At 34.7% G+C, this 16,587-nt stretch overlaps 2 protein-coding genes across 6 annotated transcripts; both read right to left on the reverse strand.

The window, feature by feature from the left end:
* Nucleotides 1-421: 421 nt before the first annotated feature.
* On the reverse strand, nucleotides 422-4,882 carry LOC108480120 (uncharacterized). Of its 4 annotated transcripts, none has more exons than XR_008271707.1 (3): nucleotides 4,475-4,882; nucleotides 1,337-1,409; nucleotides 422-845 (listed from the first exon to the last, which is right to left on the reverse strand). XR_008271707.1 is itself a non-coding variant. In XM_017783114.2 (2 exons), the coding sequence occupies exons 1-2, from the start codon at nucleotides 4,779-4,781 to the stop codon at nucleotides 763-765; spliced, it is 390 nt and encodes a 129-aa protein (XP_017638603.1). In that variant the 5' UTR covers nucleotides 4,782-4,881; the 3' UTR covers nucleotides 422-762. The 4 variants fall into 4 exon arrangements, 1 of the variants encoding a protein (XP_017638603.1); XR_008271706.1 differs by having other exon boundaries at nucleotides 422-910; XR_008271705.1 differs by lacking the exons at nucleotides 422-845; nucleotides 1,337-1,409 and adding exons at nucleotides 2,689-3,296; nucleotides 3,381-3,427.
* Nucleotides 4,883-6,292: 1,410 nt separating this feature from the next.
* Nucleotides 6,293-15,194, reverse strand: LOC108450561 (transcription elongation factor SPT6 homolog). 2 transcript variants are annotated; one of them, XM_053019625.1, is made up of 18 exons: nucleotides 14,825-15,194; nucleotides 14,627-14,713; nucleotides 14,254-14,386; nucleotides 14,059-14,125; nucleotides 13,618-13,768; nucleotides 13,401-13,530; nucleotides 13,064-13,310; nucleotides 12,782-12,967; nucleotides 12,569-12,691; nucleotides 12,078-12,464; nucleotides 11,905-12,012; nucleotides 11,033-11,812; nucleotides 10,534-10,675; nucleotides 9,240-10,411; nucleotides 8,260-8,469; nucleotides 7,146-7,641; nucleotides 6,768-6,929; nucleotides 6,293-6,704 (listed from the first exon to the last, which is right to left on the reverse strand). In XM_053019625.1, the coding sequence occupies exons 1-18, from the start codon at nucleotides 14,853-14,855 to the stop codon at nucleotides 6,625-6,627; spliced, it is 4,692 nt and encodes a 1,563-aa protein (XP_052875585.1). In that variant the 5' UTR covers nucleotides 14,856-15,194; the 3' UTR covers nucleotides 6,293-6,624. The 2 variants fall into 2 exon arrangements, with proteins under 2 accessions (XP_052875585.1, XP_017603733.1); XM_017748244.2 differs by having other exon boundaries at nucleotides 6,293-6,929.
* Nucleotides 15,195-16,587: the final 1,393 nt, after the last annotated feature.

Below are 16,587 nucleotides of genomic sequence, written 5' to 3' on the forward strand. Positions count from 1 at the left end.
GATAAAGATTGATCTTAAAAAAAAGTTTTGAATTTTTGCTATGTCTAACTCTTAACTTATTTTCTAAACGATTTTCAAACACGGTTAAATGCTAGATGTTAGGAAAAAGGGATAGTGTTTACGACATACCTACGTTACAGTCCTTGTAATTGTGGCGACATGCATAACGTCTGAACCATACATAGATAGTTATATTAGTCACTTGAATCAATCATAGGGTGAATCTTTTTTAGTGGAATTAGGTAAATGGTTTATGCCATTTTTCCCTTGAATGAATAAACATATATGTATTGTCCAATTGCATTGGTTGACATATTATTTTATGCCAATTTTTACTGCACTCGATAAAATTTTCTTCTTCTACTTGTCTAACATACATGTAGTATAAATGATTGAAACACTAAATCCTAAACGAAATGAATAAAAATGGATTGTGGGAGGTTTTTATGTTTATTTAATCCAACTTCATAAATACATTCAATTGTCAGATCAAAAAAAGCGTAATACAACAAAATAAAATATATATATATATATATATCATTCCTGATCTGCTTGGTGCATCGAATCTTCTATTATCTGGGCAAATCCAGGATCAACCATTACATCTGCAAAGTCATGACCGAAAGGTACAATAGCTAGGGAATCTTCAGCAAGAAAGCCTTTGCCTTGGCCTTTACCTCAAGTCTGACATCTATATCAACCGCGACCATTTTGCCCAACCCTAAAACTTTTGTTTACGAATACACTTATGCCACGAAACAGTTATAGATTCCTCCCTCCTCCAACTTGACCTCGAATGGTTTGTTGGGTCCATGCTTCCACGTTCCTCCTCCGATGTTCAAAAACTGAGTGATTGATCCAAAATTATGGAACTTATCTAAACGGATACATGTGCGGTTTACCGTTGACCCTAAACCATTTCATATATATCTCAAAAACAGCAAAAAAGTCATTCTCGATCAATGCACTTTGTGGCCTATGTTGGAGATGATTACTCCAATGTGTCACGTGTCGTACAAATCTAACGGTCCAATTGCACTTCTAAATTAAATGCAAATTTATAGGATGATAGTAATCCATGTTCTCTAAATCTGCCAAAATTTCTTGGACTATCCCAAACTGTCGTAATACCCAACACAACTAATGTCACTCGAAGCAAGAAATCCATATAAGGGATGTGTAAACAGTGAAAGCATATAATATAGTTGCAATCTCTCTCACTTGGTGCGCTATATACTAAAACTACAGAAATGATGAAAAAAATATTAAATTTAAATTCCATCATAATATCATATTAATTAAACCAAACAAACTCGACCACATAAAAACAAATTACCACATTATTGGATTCCCTATTAATTACTCCTTGTATAGATTGGTATGTTGTATGATCAAAATGCTTGAACCACCTAATAAATTACAAAATATCAGTATAAATAAAACACATACAAAAATAATGGGTTTTTGAAGTAATGGTTCTAATTTTACCTTATAGCTAGAAAAAACCTAAGAGATTTAGAGGATATAAACGCAATGAACAGAAGTTGATATCATCCACACAACTGTAAAATCACAAGGAAACTATTCACTTTCTCGTTCCCCACTCTACATCCCTTGTACACCACCTTGTATAGGGGCAAGCCAAAATGACAAATTCTCAACTATATATACCAACCAATCGAAAATTTGATAACGGGAGGTACATGGGTACAACTAAGTTGTCAAACATTTCTAGCATCAACACACCTCTAATTCAACATAGAACCAAATTTGTTTAGATTTTATGATTGCATATTTATATAAAGTTAGCTTTATCCACAATCATTTCAGATTTAAATTAAATTATTTCCATTTAATTTTCAAATATTACACCATGAAAACACCTACAAGTATCAAAGTACAATAATCATATCATATGATTTCAAAAGCGCACAGAAAACTTAAAGACATTGATATGCACTTTAAACTCAAACATCCATAGGTGTGAAGCTACCTCTCCAAAAAGATTTTAATAGAAAACTCGACTCCACCCCAACCATATTTGAATTTAATTTAATTTCCTATTTTTATTTTGAAACAATTAAGATCACATTTTTTAATTGTTTTAATTTGCATTTTGAAGAAACTAAGATTAAATTTTTTGAGCTTAGACCTAAAACTTAATATATACATAATTTTTTATTGAAGCAAAAACTTAATATATATATATATATATATCAGGGGTATTTTAGTAAATATTGCAAAGTAGGACGAGTGGATTTACCTCAAACCTGAGCCCAACCCCATTATATATATTTTTTAATTTCACCCAGCCCACCCCGCTCCAAACCCGATTTCTAAAAAGAATGCAACTCTAACTAATTGGGTCAGATTCGGGTTTTTTCTTTGTCATCCCTAAATACATCTAGACTATACTTGATTGGCCTAATTAGAATTTTGGACCTTGACAATGTTGAAACAATGAATTATCCCAATAGGATTCTGGCAATGCTGAACACGGTTAACATGATGCAGCACGAAAAAGAAAACACAACTAAAACACCACATGACACAGCAGATACACAAACATTAGTAAAATCTATACAGTACAAATACTAACCAATCAAAAGTTATATAAATATAACATAACTTATTGAATAATACAAGAACAAGATAAGAAAACACGAATTGGCAGGACAAAATTATGAGTTTTTCAGGCAATCAAGGTCATAATATAACAAAGAGTACGATCCACAAAAGAAAAAAACAAAAAATATAATGGCCACAAAAATCATATTAGGCAATGAAAATATGAATACCACGAATACATTTTAGAACCGGTCAAACAGGAATGTCCATAGGTCTATATGGCCCGGATACTTCATGTTCCTAAAGTACCCACCTGTAGCATTTGTGTTTGGTTGAACATGGTTGTAAGAGTACCATCTTTCAAATATATCGAAAATCTTACCATACCGGTCACATATTCAGTATCCGACATGAGTAACACATGTCTAGGCAACTACAAACTAGAGTCAAACTTGCTGATTTTGGGATTAGTTGCCTCATTCTTGCCCCCTGCTGGTTTTCCTTTTCTTAACATACATGGTTATATAAATACGGTCCAACAAATATATTGAAAAACTTACCCATATCAGAACACATAATCAGCAGCAGGCACTCACCCTGAATCTGAGTAACATAGATCTGGACAACTATGAACTACAAAGTTAAACTTGCTGATACAGGATCAATTGTTTTACTCTTGTCCCCGCTTGTTTTTCTCTTCTTAGCCTGCTGGTACAAATCCAACAAACCTGGAATTTTGTCCTTGTTCTTAGTTATATATTGCTCCAAAAAATCATGTTCAGACAATGTCATAATCCAAACAATCTTCTTACCTTCTTTGATAAGTTTCATCGACTCCAAAACCTTCAAAACCTTATACCTGGCAACAATCCGTTTATCAGCCGAAAACAGAAGCAATTTCGGGTACGATTTAATTGTTTGGCATCCAACTTCATTATATTCACATAAAAATCCATCAAAAACCGGAGTTTCCTTTTGGAACAAGCTAAACAAAGAGGGTATTTCCTTAAAGTAATAAAAATTTCCTCTTTACTCCATCCTAGGCTCATAAATGCTTCAACTTTTTTCTTCCAATTAGCGTTGCTAACTGAACAAATAACCCTAAGAGCATGTATAAACCTAGATTCTGCCGGCTCTAGACCGATTTCTTTAATGGTTTTAATGGCGTAAACCATTCGAGCATGGCTTTGCAAAATGACCCTAGGTTGTAATACTAACAAAGAGGGTATTTCCTTAAAGTAATAAAAATTTCCTCTTTACTCCATCCTAGGCTCATAAATGCTTCAACTTTTTTCTTCCAATTAGCGTTGCTAACTGAACAAATAACCCTAAGAGCATGTATAAACCTAGATTCTGCCGGCTCTAGACCGATTTCTTTAATGGTTTTAATGGCGTAAACCATTCGAGCATGGCTTTGCAAAATGACCCTAGGTTGTAATACTAACAAAGAGGGTATTTCCTTAAAGTAATAAAAATTTCCTCTTTACTCCATCCTAGGCTCATAAATGCTTCAACTTGTTTCTTCCAATTAGCGTTGCTAACTGAACAAATAACCCTAAGAGCATGTATAAACCTAGATTCTGCCGGCTCTAGACCGATTTCTTTAATGGTTTTAATGGCGTAAACCATTCGAGCATGGCTTTACAAAATGACCCTAGGTTGTAATACTAACAATTTCGATATCCTACTAGCAGCAACTCCTTCACTAATCATCAACTCAACATTTCGTCGCACAATGGAATTCAGATTCAAAGTCAACAACTATGAAGACGATCGTCTAATAGCTACCGGGATTTCATCAGCTTTCAAAAATTAGGATAAAAACTCTAAAGATGCTTAATCTGAGCATCCAAGCTTCGAGAAAGAATCAAAGGATTCGATAGAATGAATTCAGGCAAAAGCTTACCTTTAAAACCCTTTTCGATTAGATACTCGAGCCTGGGCTTAAACTTTGAGTTAAATCTGGAATGCACGATTTCGGGGCTTTTTTCGACCAATGTGGCGATTTGGGTAGTGTTGAATCCGTAAGATTCCAAATTTTTGAAGAGGGATAAGGATTCAGGGGCGGCGTCTCGGGGTATTATGAGGCGTTTGGAGAGTGGAAGAGCAGAGCTTGAAGGGCGGGGCTTTGAAATAGAAGAAAGGGTAGGGTGGGTATGAAGGAAGCGTTTTTGGATGAGTGAAAGCAGATTTCTGAGAGGGATTTTCGCCATCCTTGGGAATATTGGTTCAGCGTTTAAGCAACTGAAGAAGCAGCCCACTTACTGCAGGGCTTCGGCTCACTCACTATTTACAGCAAATGGAAATCAAGGGTTTTTATAAGGGTTAATTGCTGATATTAGTCCCTCTACTCTGCACTTCAATTTATCACTTTGTTTTTTGGTAAAAAATTTAATTTAAATGTTATTTTAATACACTTTCCGAAATTTGAAATTTCAATTGTAATCTAAATTCAAACCGTAGTAATTAATTTTGTTTGGTTAAATTTTACTATTAATAATGTATTAAGTGTAAATTATGTTCTCGAATTAGATCATTTTTAGTTTTTATAATTTTCAAATTTCAAAATTTTAATCTTGATACAAACAAGAATCGGTATTTAAATCTATTAACTGATTTTTTAAAATAATATATAAAAATAATAATACGACATAAAATTATACATGTAATAACATAACTTAACTCAATAAATAGCTTAAAATATATTAATTAAATCCACAAAAAATTTTAAATGTAGCTTCAGGAATTATTTTATAGACCCTTTTCACCATATCATCCATGGTCCCATCTAAGTAGAAGAGGATACATCAACATTTTTTCACATCAAATGTACATTTAGACTAAACTTTCAAATTAAAAATAATATGTTCTCTTTTAATTGAACGAAATCATAAATGATGTGACGAAAAGAATACATAAAATAATTTCTCAGTTTGAGTGATATTCATGCTTGAATTAGGTTGGAATAAACTTTAAGTGTTATATTAATTTATATATTTTAATAATTTGATTGGAAATATGAATCTAAATCTTAACTATCCAAACGGAATTGAAAACTGTCTTTTACTTAGTATATAATTATTTTTAAAAAATAAAATAAATATTCTGTATTTAAATTAATAAAAATAACTTTAAAATACTACTGTATAAAACTTATTCTAAAGGATAATAATAAAAGCCGACTAATTGAACTGACATGGACCGGTGAATTTGACATCAATTTTATTTTATTGTATGGTAACCATGATTTTTCTCCAAATTCGATCTGAATCGAGTCAATTTCATCTCTACCATTCGTTCATATTATTTAAGAAATTAAATGTTAATTTTGTATATTTGTCATTAAGATCTTTTAATATATTATACATGTAATTTTCATATTACTTTAGCTACATAATAAAATAAAGTAAGAATATTATTTTATATAATTTTTTACATTAAATACATAATAATATAAAAAAATATTATATCATACGACATTAAATACATAGTAATAATAATATTGTATTATATAATTTTTAGATGCTTGTGGTAAAAGAATGTCTAGCAATAAAACCACTTCAGAGTTCAAACTCTCAGGAGAGCAAGTGGATAATCCTCATTTAGGCACTTTTGAGTTCAAACTCTCGAGGCAAGTGGAAAATCCCCATCTAGGGAAACTCTTCTTGTAAAAAAATGGGAGAAATGAAATAGTCAATCAAATAATCTAGTCAGGGAGATGATATAGAGACAAATTTCAGGTTTCCATTCGTGAGAACATGAGTACTATTGTTACAAGAAGATCAAAATACTGAAAAATGAATGTTCATGCCAAAGAAAAAACTAAAAAGATACATTGGTCGTATCAGATGTATCTTTTTGATCCAATTTATACATGTACAAATACACTATAACTACAACTACATGTTTCAGTTTATTATTCAGTCAGCAAGCAAAGCAATAATTTCAATTGTGAATTCAAAACTAAACCCCCTACACCTAACACTACAGCTATCCTCCAAGTAGATAATAATATTACTACCTTTGGGGACCAGTCAGCAGTCCAAATCACCTTTGTCATTGCCAACCACTGCCACTGCCACTGCCACTTTGGGTTCCGGCACTGCCACCCCAACCACCAGGGAAAGCTTCCCTACCTGGAGAGTTTTGAACTTTAGCACCTGGGAAATTACCCCAACCATCTTCCCCTTTTTTGTTACCTGAATCCCGTTTCGGAGTTCCATTGTATGATGAATCCTGCCCCTCATTATGTCCCCTGCTGCTATTATATGAACCCCTACCACGTCCCCGTCCACCATAGGGCCGTGGTGCACCACTTGGATGCCCATCTCGACTACTGCTATTTCTGTAATCGTTTCGCCCTTATACCAAACAAACCAGCTAAACGTTAGACAAAAAGGAGACGAGCAACTCAAAACGAAAATACACTTGAATGTACAAAACGCATACAATAAAAGGACTAGCATTTAGAATGAACTTTTACTCACTACTATAAACAAATGAAAAGTTCTTCACCGAAATTAACTAATGAAAAGATCTTGTGTCCAAAATTTCATCTTAAATGTTTCAAAACTTACCAGTTCTTGACCCTGGAGTGGAAGATTGCCCCCTGTCGGAAGATTGGCCTCTCCAACTGCCTTCATTGGTTGGACCACCCCAACCACTACCGGTAGATGCCCCAGCAGAGGATCCAGCAGCAGGGCTCCGCATTGGTACCATTGCTGCAACTGATCTTATTGATGGAGCTGACTCATTCTGTGGATCATCGATATGCCTCTGGAAATATGCAACTAGACGATCAATATCCTCAAACATCCTTTTTCTGAACTTGAATCCCTTGGGATATAAACCAACATACTCATGATGCGGATTTGTACTTCGTATATAAGTAAGAATGAAAGTGCCAGGATGTTCATGAGAAATGCCAAAACAATAGACAATCCTCATAGGATACTCTTGTCTCTCGATTGTTAGAAGCTTATCAACCTCTGATTTAGTTCCCTTCCTGAATTTACGATAACTCAGCATTGCCTTCAGATGAGACACAAGGGGATCAACATATCGATCCATCACCTGCAATTTAAATTTTATCAACAGACATCCATTACATGGATTTCTATGCCTCTAAAACATATTAACAGTAAAATCCATTAGATGATAGCACCAACTGTTTCATCCAAGAAATTTTTTTTTTTTTTTAATAATATTGATTTTACTCTCCGAATTTAGCATTCTACTCATTAAAGATAATAAATAAGGATTAGCTAGACATCTTAAAATAATAAGAAACATTGACTAAAAAGAAAAGATATACATCTCGTTAAAGAGAGCCAAAAGTCAAGACATCAGTTCGTCAAGGAGCCAACCACGACTTTTTTCTACGAAAGAACAATAATTTATTCCAAGTTTAGAATTCTCTAATAGAAAACCACAATATTTGAAGCATGGACAAACGGATTTATTGTATAATGATAACAGTAAAACAACAATCAATTTTTGAGCTCCTATGGTCAAATTAGAAAGTTCATCCTTCATTTCTACAACTGGAAAGGACTCCCCACTACAACCTAACTCCCATGCAACACCATGCTTACATGGTTATTTCCATGGTTATTTCCACTCAATTCACACCCCTTCAAAGTTTTAAGAAGGGGAATCTCAGGAAAACAAGCATTTTAAATAAAGAGTTACCTCATCCAAATCCTCGAAAGTGTCTTCCCCAATTTTCAATGTCTTCCCAATGCGAAGCAGGCTGGTGATGTCCTTGTGCTCTTTACCACCTTCAACTATTTCTTTATGGGCGTAAACCCCACCATAGACTTTGAGAGTTAAAGTCAAATAAGAAGGTCCACGAGAACTGGGACGGACTATACTTTCTCCAGGTTCCTTGTCGCATAAATACTGTCATGAAAGGAAAACGTAATAAAAGCCATAAGGAAATGTGGAATTTTTTAGAACGATTCAGGCACTGAAGCAATCAAAACTCAAAAGCAGGATTGGATAATAAATGCATACTGCCTGATGTGCAACAGCATCAGAAGATCTAAGTTATGGGGATGCGCAGTGCTGTCAAGGGCGTGCAAAGCACACTCAAGGTGCAAGGACATAGATATTACCTGACACAAGGTGGCAAAAAAAAAAAAGCACTTGCCCGACTTAGGGTGCAACATGTATATTTGCATGTATTTGTATGTGTCTCTGTATATACATAACAAGATTAACATATAATTATGATCTTCTATAAAACATGGAAAGTCCCTTTTTCGTTTGTTGGCCAGTATGAATTGTTGAATACTCAGATTGAGAAGTAGAGTTCGAAATTATGCCCCTTCTTACGAGTAAAGGAACAACTAATGAAGAAAGTAAAAAAAAGAAAGAAGAAACTAAAGAATTTCCATCACATGGGTTTTTTATGCCTATTGTCTAACAAAACGAGCATCAAAACACACCTCATGTACACCTAATCAATGTGACTTGCTGAAAGGGTTTAGAGAGCTTTTGTTGCTTGGCGTTATGGCATAAATATAATGCATGTGCACACTCCTTGACACAACTGAGATATGTTCTGTTAATTTTGTATATTCTTTGGGCTTTTTAATTTTCATTATACAATAAATTCAATTCAAACAGACTCCACGTTGACTTAAAAAGTTCCATTACTTGTAACATACCTCCACAGCTTCATCTGCAGTAATATTTTGGAAGCGTGGATGGACAATCATCCTGGGCTTAAAATGCTTCTTCGCCAGCTCCTTCTCTTTACGAGCTTTCTCTTGCTCACTTTGAATGCTGCTTCGCTCCTCATGATAGTAAGGATCTAGGTTCTGGACATTCTGGTGTCGACTGCTTCTCATCTCACTATCTTTGCAAACCAGGAACACTTGATATCTATTCTTTTGAATTGATTTAATCTTGCAGGTCAAGATGTCACCTTCACGCAGCCTATCAGATAACTCAATTATATCTCTCCAATCATCTGCATAGTCTTCTTTCATAATAATCCCAGTCAATCCAGATTCAAGTGCACATATAGCTCTTCCACCTTGCACTCTTCTAACTGTAGCTTGCACAATTCGACCTTCTGCCAGGGTATCCTCCGTTTCACCTGAAATCATAAAGAACTCCTCATCCTGACTGGGCTCCTTATACGGTTTACGCCAATCCTGGAAGCCCTGAATTAATTCCCTCCTTATATCATAAAAGGTCTCCCTCTTATTTTGTCGATCCTTGCTTTTTAGATAGTTCTCAAGACGAAGCCTTTTCAACAAACCAGGCCGGTCCCTAACATGTTCTATTGCCATCTCCAATGCATCCTCATCGTCATTATCACCCTTAAGATCCTCATCATAAACATCTTTGGCCAACTCTTGGGCAACAAGATAAGATTCTGGATGTATTCTAGTGTCATCCAGCAAATCAATGAACTGGCTGCTGTTGGCAGCAAGCCCACTCCGTCTGACGCGCAGAAAGGCTACCGCATTAACAAACACCTTCTTATCAAGTCCATGGGCTGACAAAAAGTCTTTCCTAGTAAAAATTGTTCCAACTCTGACCAATGATCTCTGCAGTGATGCCGCCTTTCTAGGTCCAAGACCAGAAATGAATTGCAAAGGAGCAAACAACCATTCATGACTAGCAGCCAAATTAGCATCAAGGCCCACCTGATTTGTGACATCAACCAAAACCTGTTCAATCATGCCATACTTCTCATCTGCCGTGAGGAAGTTCTCCATTGGATTAAGCTTCCAAGAGAGTATCTCCTTCCCTGGGCCACACAATGTGGCAACCATCGCTAATGGATTTTGAAGATAACGCCCAAGGGCAACAGCCCGCCTAACAATGCCTAATATCATTCATATAAAAGACAGAACATCCTCATCAACAGAAAAAGATGGATAAAAACTTTGTAATAGAACAGTTCAACAAAGATGGGTATAATTTTGTGAATATGAGAATCTGTCCTACCTGACTGGCCAGGGAGCTGATCTGTTGAAATCCTAGAATTTTCATAGAGACGGGGTAGAGATTCATCCCCATATACTATGCTGAGCTCATCCATTTCATGCCCAACATCTCTAGGATTTTCCTCAACCATCTTAAAAATAATCTGGTGAAGAATCAAACAAATAAGCAGCATAAGAAATGGAGAAACTATATAAAGAAACACTGAATACTCTAAAATGATAGAACCATCTTTAGTAAAAAACAATCAGATTTTCTGAAATGATTCATGCACTTGATTAAAGATAATCAGCCTCCTCAAGGCTTTAAGAAATTTAGTCAAACGACATTTCAAGCAAGATTAGCAACCTAACAAGTAGTAGAAACCAAATAACCTAGATAAAATACTAAGAAAACAAGAAGTGTTTCTTTTACTGAAGAAAACAAAACTAAAAGATAAAATACACAAATCATTTTAGACAAACGGAGAAAACACCTAACATGTCAACAATGATAAGCCTACCTCATAGATATCATCCTTCAATCGAGTACAAGACAAATTCACAGCTCCAAGAACAACAACGTGTGGTTGATGATCGGTCATGAACTTCAAAACACGTTGCTGATCATTTTTCTTGCGTTGCTGATCATGTACATTTTGAGACCGTAATGTAAGAGCAGCAGTATAAAGCACATCAAGCACCTCCCCAGATGAATCCAACATCACAAAAGTGGTTGCAGGCTTCCCAGGGCCCCAACAGCAGGCCATGACTCGCGGTGCAGTTTCCTCATCAGAACTAACATCACTTTCTTTCTTTTGATAAGGCCCCACAGAAACCTTATTCCACAAGTCCTTGCCATATTCCAAAAGTAACCGGTTCTTAGCTCTACTTGCCAACAAGGACCTTGCTTCTTTCTCCATTGAGGGTAAAAGAAAACCAAAAAGAGCATCATGCAGTATCAGCTTTCTCTGCTCATTCCATTGTTGAGCAGATTTGCTAACACCATTACTAAGATATTGGTCGTTACATTCTTTAATCAACTTATTAAGAAACTTTTCTGGCAGCTTAATAGTTACTTGAAGAAGCTTCTCCTCTTCAGCCTTCTGGATAAGGAGCCATTGTGCATCATCAAATCTGGTCAAAGGTTTTTCACGCAACCATTTCACACCAGCAAACTGATGGAAAGAATCAATGGCTATTTTTCCATCAGGGGTAGGGCTGGTTGATACTACAGCATTATCCATAAAGATATTCCGAACACATCTCTTGACAGACGGCTCACAGCTTATCTCAACCGCAGCCTAGGAAATTAAAAACATAAATAACTACACATGGTACAATGAGATTTATTATCAACAATATTACAGTATTTGCTTAGAATAACAATGTATACCATATGCCTGGCTCCTTTAAGGACAGCTTGTGGAGTCTCAAACATTGCACATGTAAAATTTGAAGCTATCTCCTCTGGTGTCTCCTTTGCATCTTCCAACTCATCATCCTACAATTAAATGAAGCAACATTAGATCTCAACACAATATAACAGAAACTACAAATCATACTCACCATCTTTTCCAGAGATAGATGTGCTCCAAGTTGCTCAGCACTGTATCCAAACTTGCTCGCAACCTCCCACAGGCCAGCCTTATTGCAAATACTATATTGTGATCTCCTCTTGGGCCTCTTATATTGACCTTCATCAACACCAACTTCCCCAGGTGGGAAATGCAAGTTAAACTTGGCATCAACATCGTCAACTTCCCTTTCTGACTCTGCTCCCCTGAGATCTTTAAGAATTGATTCAAAAAGCTGTTGGTTCAAATTAAGTCTTGTTTCATCATATATGCGTCGTGATTCTTCTTCAAACCGCTTATTGTAGTGCGACTGAAGACCACTCTTTCTCTTTTGAAGAAGCAGCCATTTTCGGTCAAGGTCCTGAATTGCCCAAAGCACCTAAATAGAAGCATTGTAGCTGTTAACCACAAAAAAAACAAAACCTTTCCATAAATTATGGCTTGGTTATATACAAATTCATAGTTCCATGACAAGCCAGTTACCCTGTGCCACTTCATTGTAGGTGCTTTTTCAGATTTATCCTGATCATCATCAACCTCATGTTGCTCAGGATCTTGAAGCAGACTAAGACACTGCTCCTTGCGATACATCGCAATAAAGGGAATCTGCAAGCAAGAAAGAATTCAAGAATACTAAGAAAATATAAACCAGCACATGAGATAAATCATTTATCAATCAAGTCAGGAAGTACTAACATCTAACTTCTGTACATGAGTTAGATCCAAAAATCTCATAATGTCATCCTTGTTTATAAAATGATCCTGCCTTTCTTTACCAAATAATGGTACTGCACCATTTATAAGTTGGTTAAATATCCAGGTGCTCTCTTCAATTATGCTAAGTTCATCTATTGGAGGAGTGCCGGTGCTTTCCTCTGAGATCTGGAAACAGAAAAGTAAAGCCAATCAAGACTTGCATTAAGAGAATAAAGGAAAACATAATATATTTGTAACACTTTTTAAACCAAATCAACAAACCTGCATTCTTTCTGGAATATCAGTCATCCGAATTTGGTCATCCTTTTCGGTCATGTACTTTTCAGAAAGAACAGTTGGTTCAAATTGATCTTCAAGTCGCCCTTCTTTCTGCTCACTAGAATCTAAGCCCTGTTTGCGTAACAGCAGGAGTTCATCCACATCACCAAAGATATCTATAGCTTCCTTTAAAGCAGATGATGAAACATCCGGTGCATGCCTTGACTTCTTATTCTTCATCTTCTTCCGTCTGCAAACAAGTTATTTAATAAAGAGAACTCCAAAAGTCCAAAATTAAATGTATAAAGGACTCCGTATTCATGCTGTACAAAAGTTATACCTAACAGAAGCTCCATGCTCCTCATCTTCTTCTACAATAAAGTCTGCCATTTCATCTTCTTCACCCATATCTCCATCCTCTTCCTCTTCTATTGGCTCTTCATCTTCAGCAATATCTTCAAGAGGTTGTCCTAAAACATTGCATATATCAACCAGATAGTTCTTCAAAACTGCATAAAAATAATAATGATAATGGACAGTATGTTCAATGCACAAACCATCATCATCACCAAATAGAGTACGCTTAAGCTTTTCCTCAGCAGTTGCGCTACCCTTCATGCCCCCATCAAACTCATCATCAGAAAGTCCAAATTGCTCCTCATCAAAATCTCTCCGAGCCTTTTTTAACCGCTTAAATTTCTTGCTTCCCTGGATTAAATAAAAAAAAAAGATGAACCAAAACCCCAAATAAATAGTTAATCGAGCTGTGCAACAAAACAGATGTTAAATTTGAACCATTGTCTTCAGTTTAATGTTTTATTGCATAACAATTTTCAATTCAACAGGGATAAAACCAGTCAATATGATCAAATTTCAATAACAATGGAATGAAGTTAAATGATGTACAATATTCCATTTCAAAACATAAATGATTAAATGATATAGAAATTTAACAATCATAATGTGTTCATTAGGGTAGGGAAACAAAATCTTACAACCTTCGGTACATTAACATCATTCTCCCGTAGAAGCTCATAGTCATCTTCATCAAGGTCCTCAGCTTCCCTGAAAACATTGATATAAAACATCAGAAATTGGCGAAGCTAACCTGTTGGACCTAGGAACATCATATGAAGTTTTCTTTTGAACAAGTGTAGCAATCACATATTATCATAGGAGGAAAAAATATTAACTTCTTCTTTCTTTTTTTCTTTTTCTTCCTCCTCTCTTCGTCACTATCTTCCCTCTCTTCATCTTCATCTACATCTTCATCCTCCACATCATCAACTATGAATCCATCATTCTCATACTCATCCTGCCCATCCTCTGCTCAAACCAAACATAAATAAATAAATAAAAATAATTCAAGAACAATTAACAAAAAAAGAAAAACACTTCAACACCCCCTCCCCAAAATATTATATTCATCATGCCATTTAGCCCTGATTTTCTTCATTTTCATTATTTCTCTTAAAAAAAGTTAACTAAAAAACAGAACCCAGAATTTAGAAAGCTATGCCCAAGCTCTGAAATGAGAAATCAGATCTAAGAAAAACTAAGTAATACCGTCTTCTTCATCCTCGTCATCAGGGTCGCGGTCATTGATATTGTCCCCTTCCATCGGCTCTCCTTCCTCGTCGACCTCCAACTCATCTGCAAGAATGAACCCAAAATCAAAACAGAGAATCTTTGAGAAAAAGATAGAACTTCAATAGTGAAAATTAAAGAAAAAGAAGTTAGGGGTTTGATTTCCGCGGGTTTAACCTTCTTCATCAGAGATAACGTTTCTTCCCATGCTTCCGAGAAAACCAAAGTAGCAAGAAACAGAGAATATGAATAGAAATTGAAACCAGTTATGCTTTCTTCTCTGTAAAAACCCTAGTAAAATAATTGGAGAAGCCACACTTCTACTGTTCCGAACTTCTGATATATATAATTTTAAAGTTAAAAAAATAATAATAATAAAGGAGACAACAGCTGAAGTCGGTCTACGTGATCGTGGTGGGGGATGATTCCGATTAGGATAAAAACTCACGAATAAAGAAAAAAATACAAAATATAAAAAAATTAGCAAAATCCAAAAGCTCAATACAAAATTTTCTCAAAATTATTTATCAAATTTTAGCAAGAGTCCTTCAAATAGGTTAATATTAAAGAAGATAAGAGACTTTTAACTGAGATAAAAGATTCGATTTTTAATATTAAAGTTATTATATTTATAAGATAATTTTCAATATTATTTTTTCAATATTATTAATTAACACGATTTTCTATATTTTAATAATTTTCCAAAAAATATTAGGAGTCAAATACTATTATATTAAAAATATTCTAAATTTATGTAAAATTCTATTTTATAAAATAAAATGGGTCAAAGTAAAATATTTTACACATAAATGAAAAGAATATGTTTTCCTCGTAAAATGACGAAAAAATTGAAATAAGATAATTTATGTATCTTTTAACTCTACTTTCTGGCTCCTCTCTTTTTCCGCTAAGTTTTTGTTAAGTATGACTCCTATTTATCTTTACACACATTAGATATTAGAACTTATAACATTATTAAAGAATTTTTCGAGTCTATGGGATTTAGCTGTTATCTTAATCTTTTATACTTTTCATTCTTTTACCATTATAGTATAATTATCCCAATAACTTTGTTCCTAATTGTTCTTCATTTATCTTTTGATTTTCTTTAAGAAATAGAGTCCCTCAATTGTTGTTAGTCTCGATGCAGGTGTTATCGTAATAAAGGTGAATAGTCAATTTACCTTTTGACATTTGATCTTACATATCTAATTGGCTAATGGCTTCATTAAGATTTAGGATGTCAAACCGTCATGTTAAACAACAATATTGACAAGAGCAAGTGGACTCGTACCATCTGTAGTTAAGTTATAACTCATTTCACCTCAATATACTCGATAGATCAACTAATGCCTTGATGATGTTGAGTTAGTAAAAAGCTCAATAGAGTAAAAATATTAGTATACTCAATCGATACATTGTTACTGTTTGAAGGCATCATGGTTGCAAAAAGTTTTGGAAGTTGACTTAGCCCATAAAAGTGGATTCTGGCTTCATTAAGATTTCAAGACTAGGATTCAATAATATTTTAGCCTTGAAAAAAGGTTATTAACTCTAACATACATGGCTATAGTGTTTAGAATGAAAAGTCTAAGTTTCAGGAAACTTTCAACCCTAAAAAAGTCTTGAACTAGACATACTTGATTGTCCAGTTATTTGATTTCATGAATACTAACCACCATTGTTAATTTCTTTTATTTTAATGGCTATAAATAGATCCAACTCAATCCTTTGTTGTAGTCATATTTCAAAGGTACATATAAACATCTTTTGACTAAATATTCATATGTGTTCTTTTCAATGAGAACCTCGTTGTTTGGTCACAAAATCAATTTTAGAGGATAGGGAAAAGGGAATCTCTTTGTCTTCAAGCCATATCAAGTGTTGCTAGTCTTTCATTCGTGAGCTTCGGAGGCTCATTCATTACCGACACGAAAAAT

Source organism: Gossypium arboreum, chromosome 10 (assembly GCF_025698485.1).
Source record: "Gossypium arboreum isolate Shixiya-1 chromosome 10, ASM2569848v2, whole genome shotgun sequence".
Taxonomy (NCBI): domain Eukaryota; kingdom Viridiplantae; phylum Streptophyta; class Magnoliopsida; order Malvales; family Malvaceae; genus Gossypium; species Gossypium arboreum.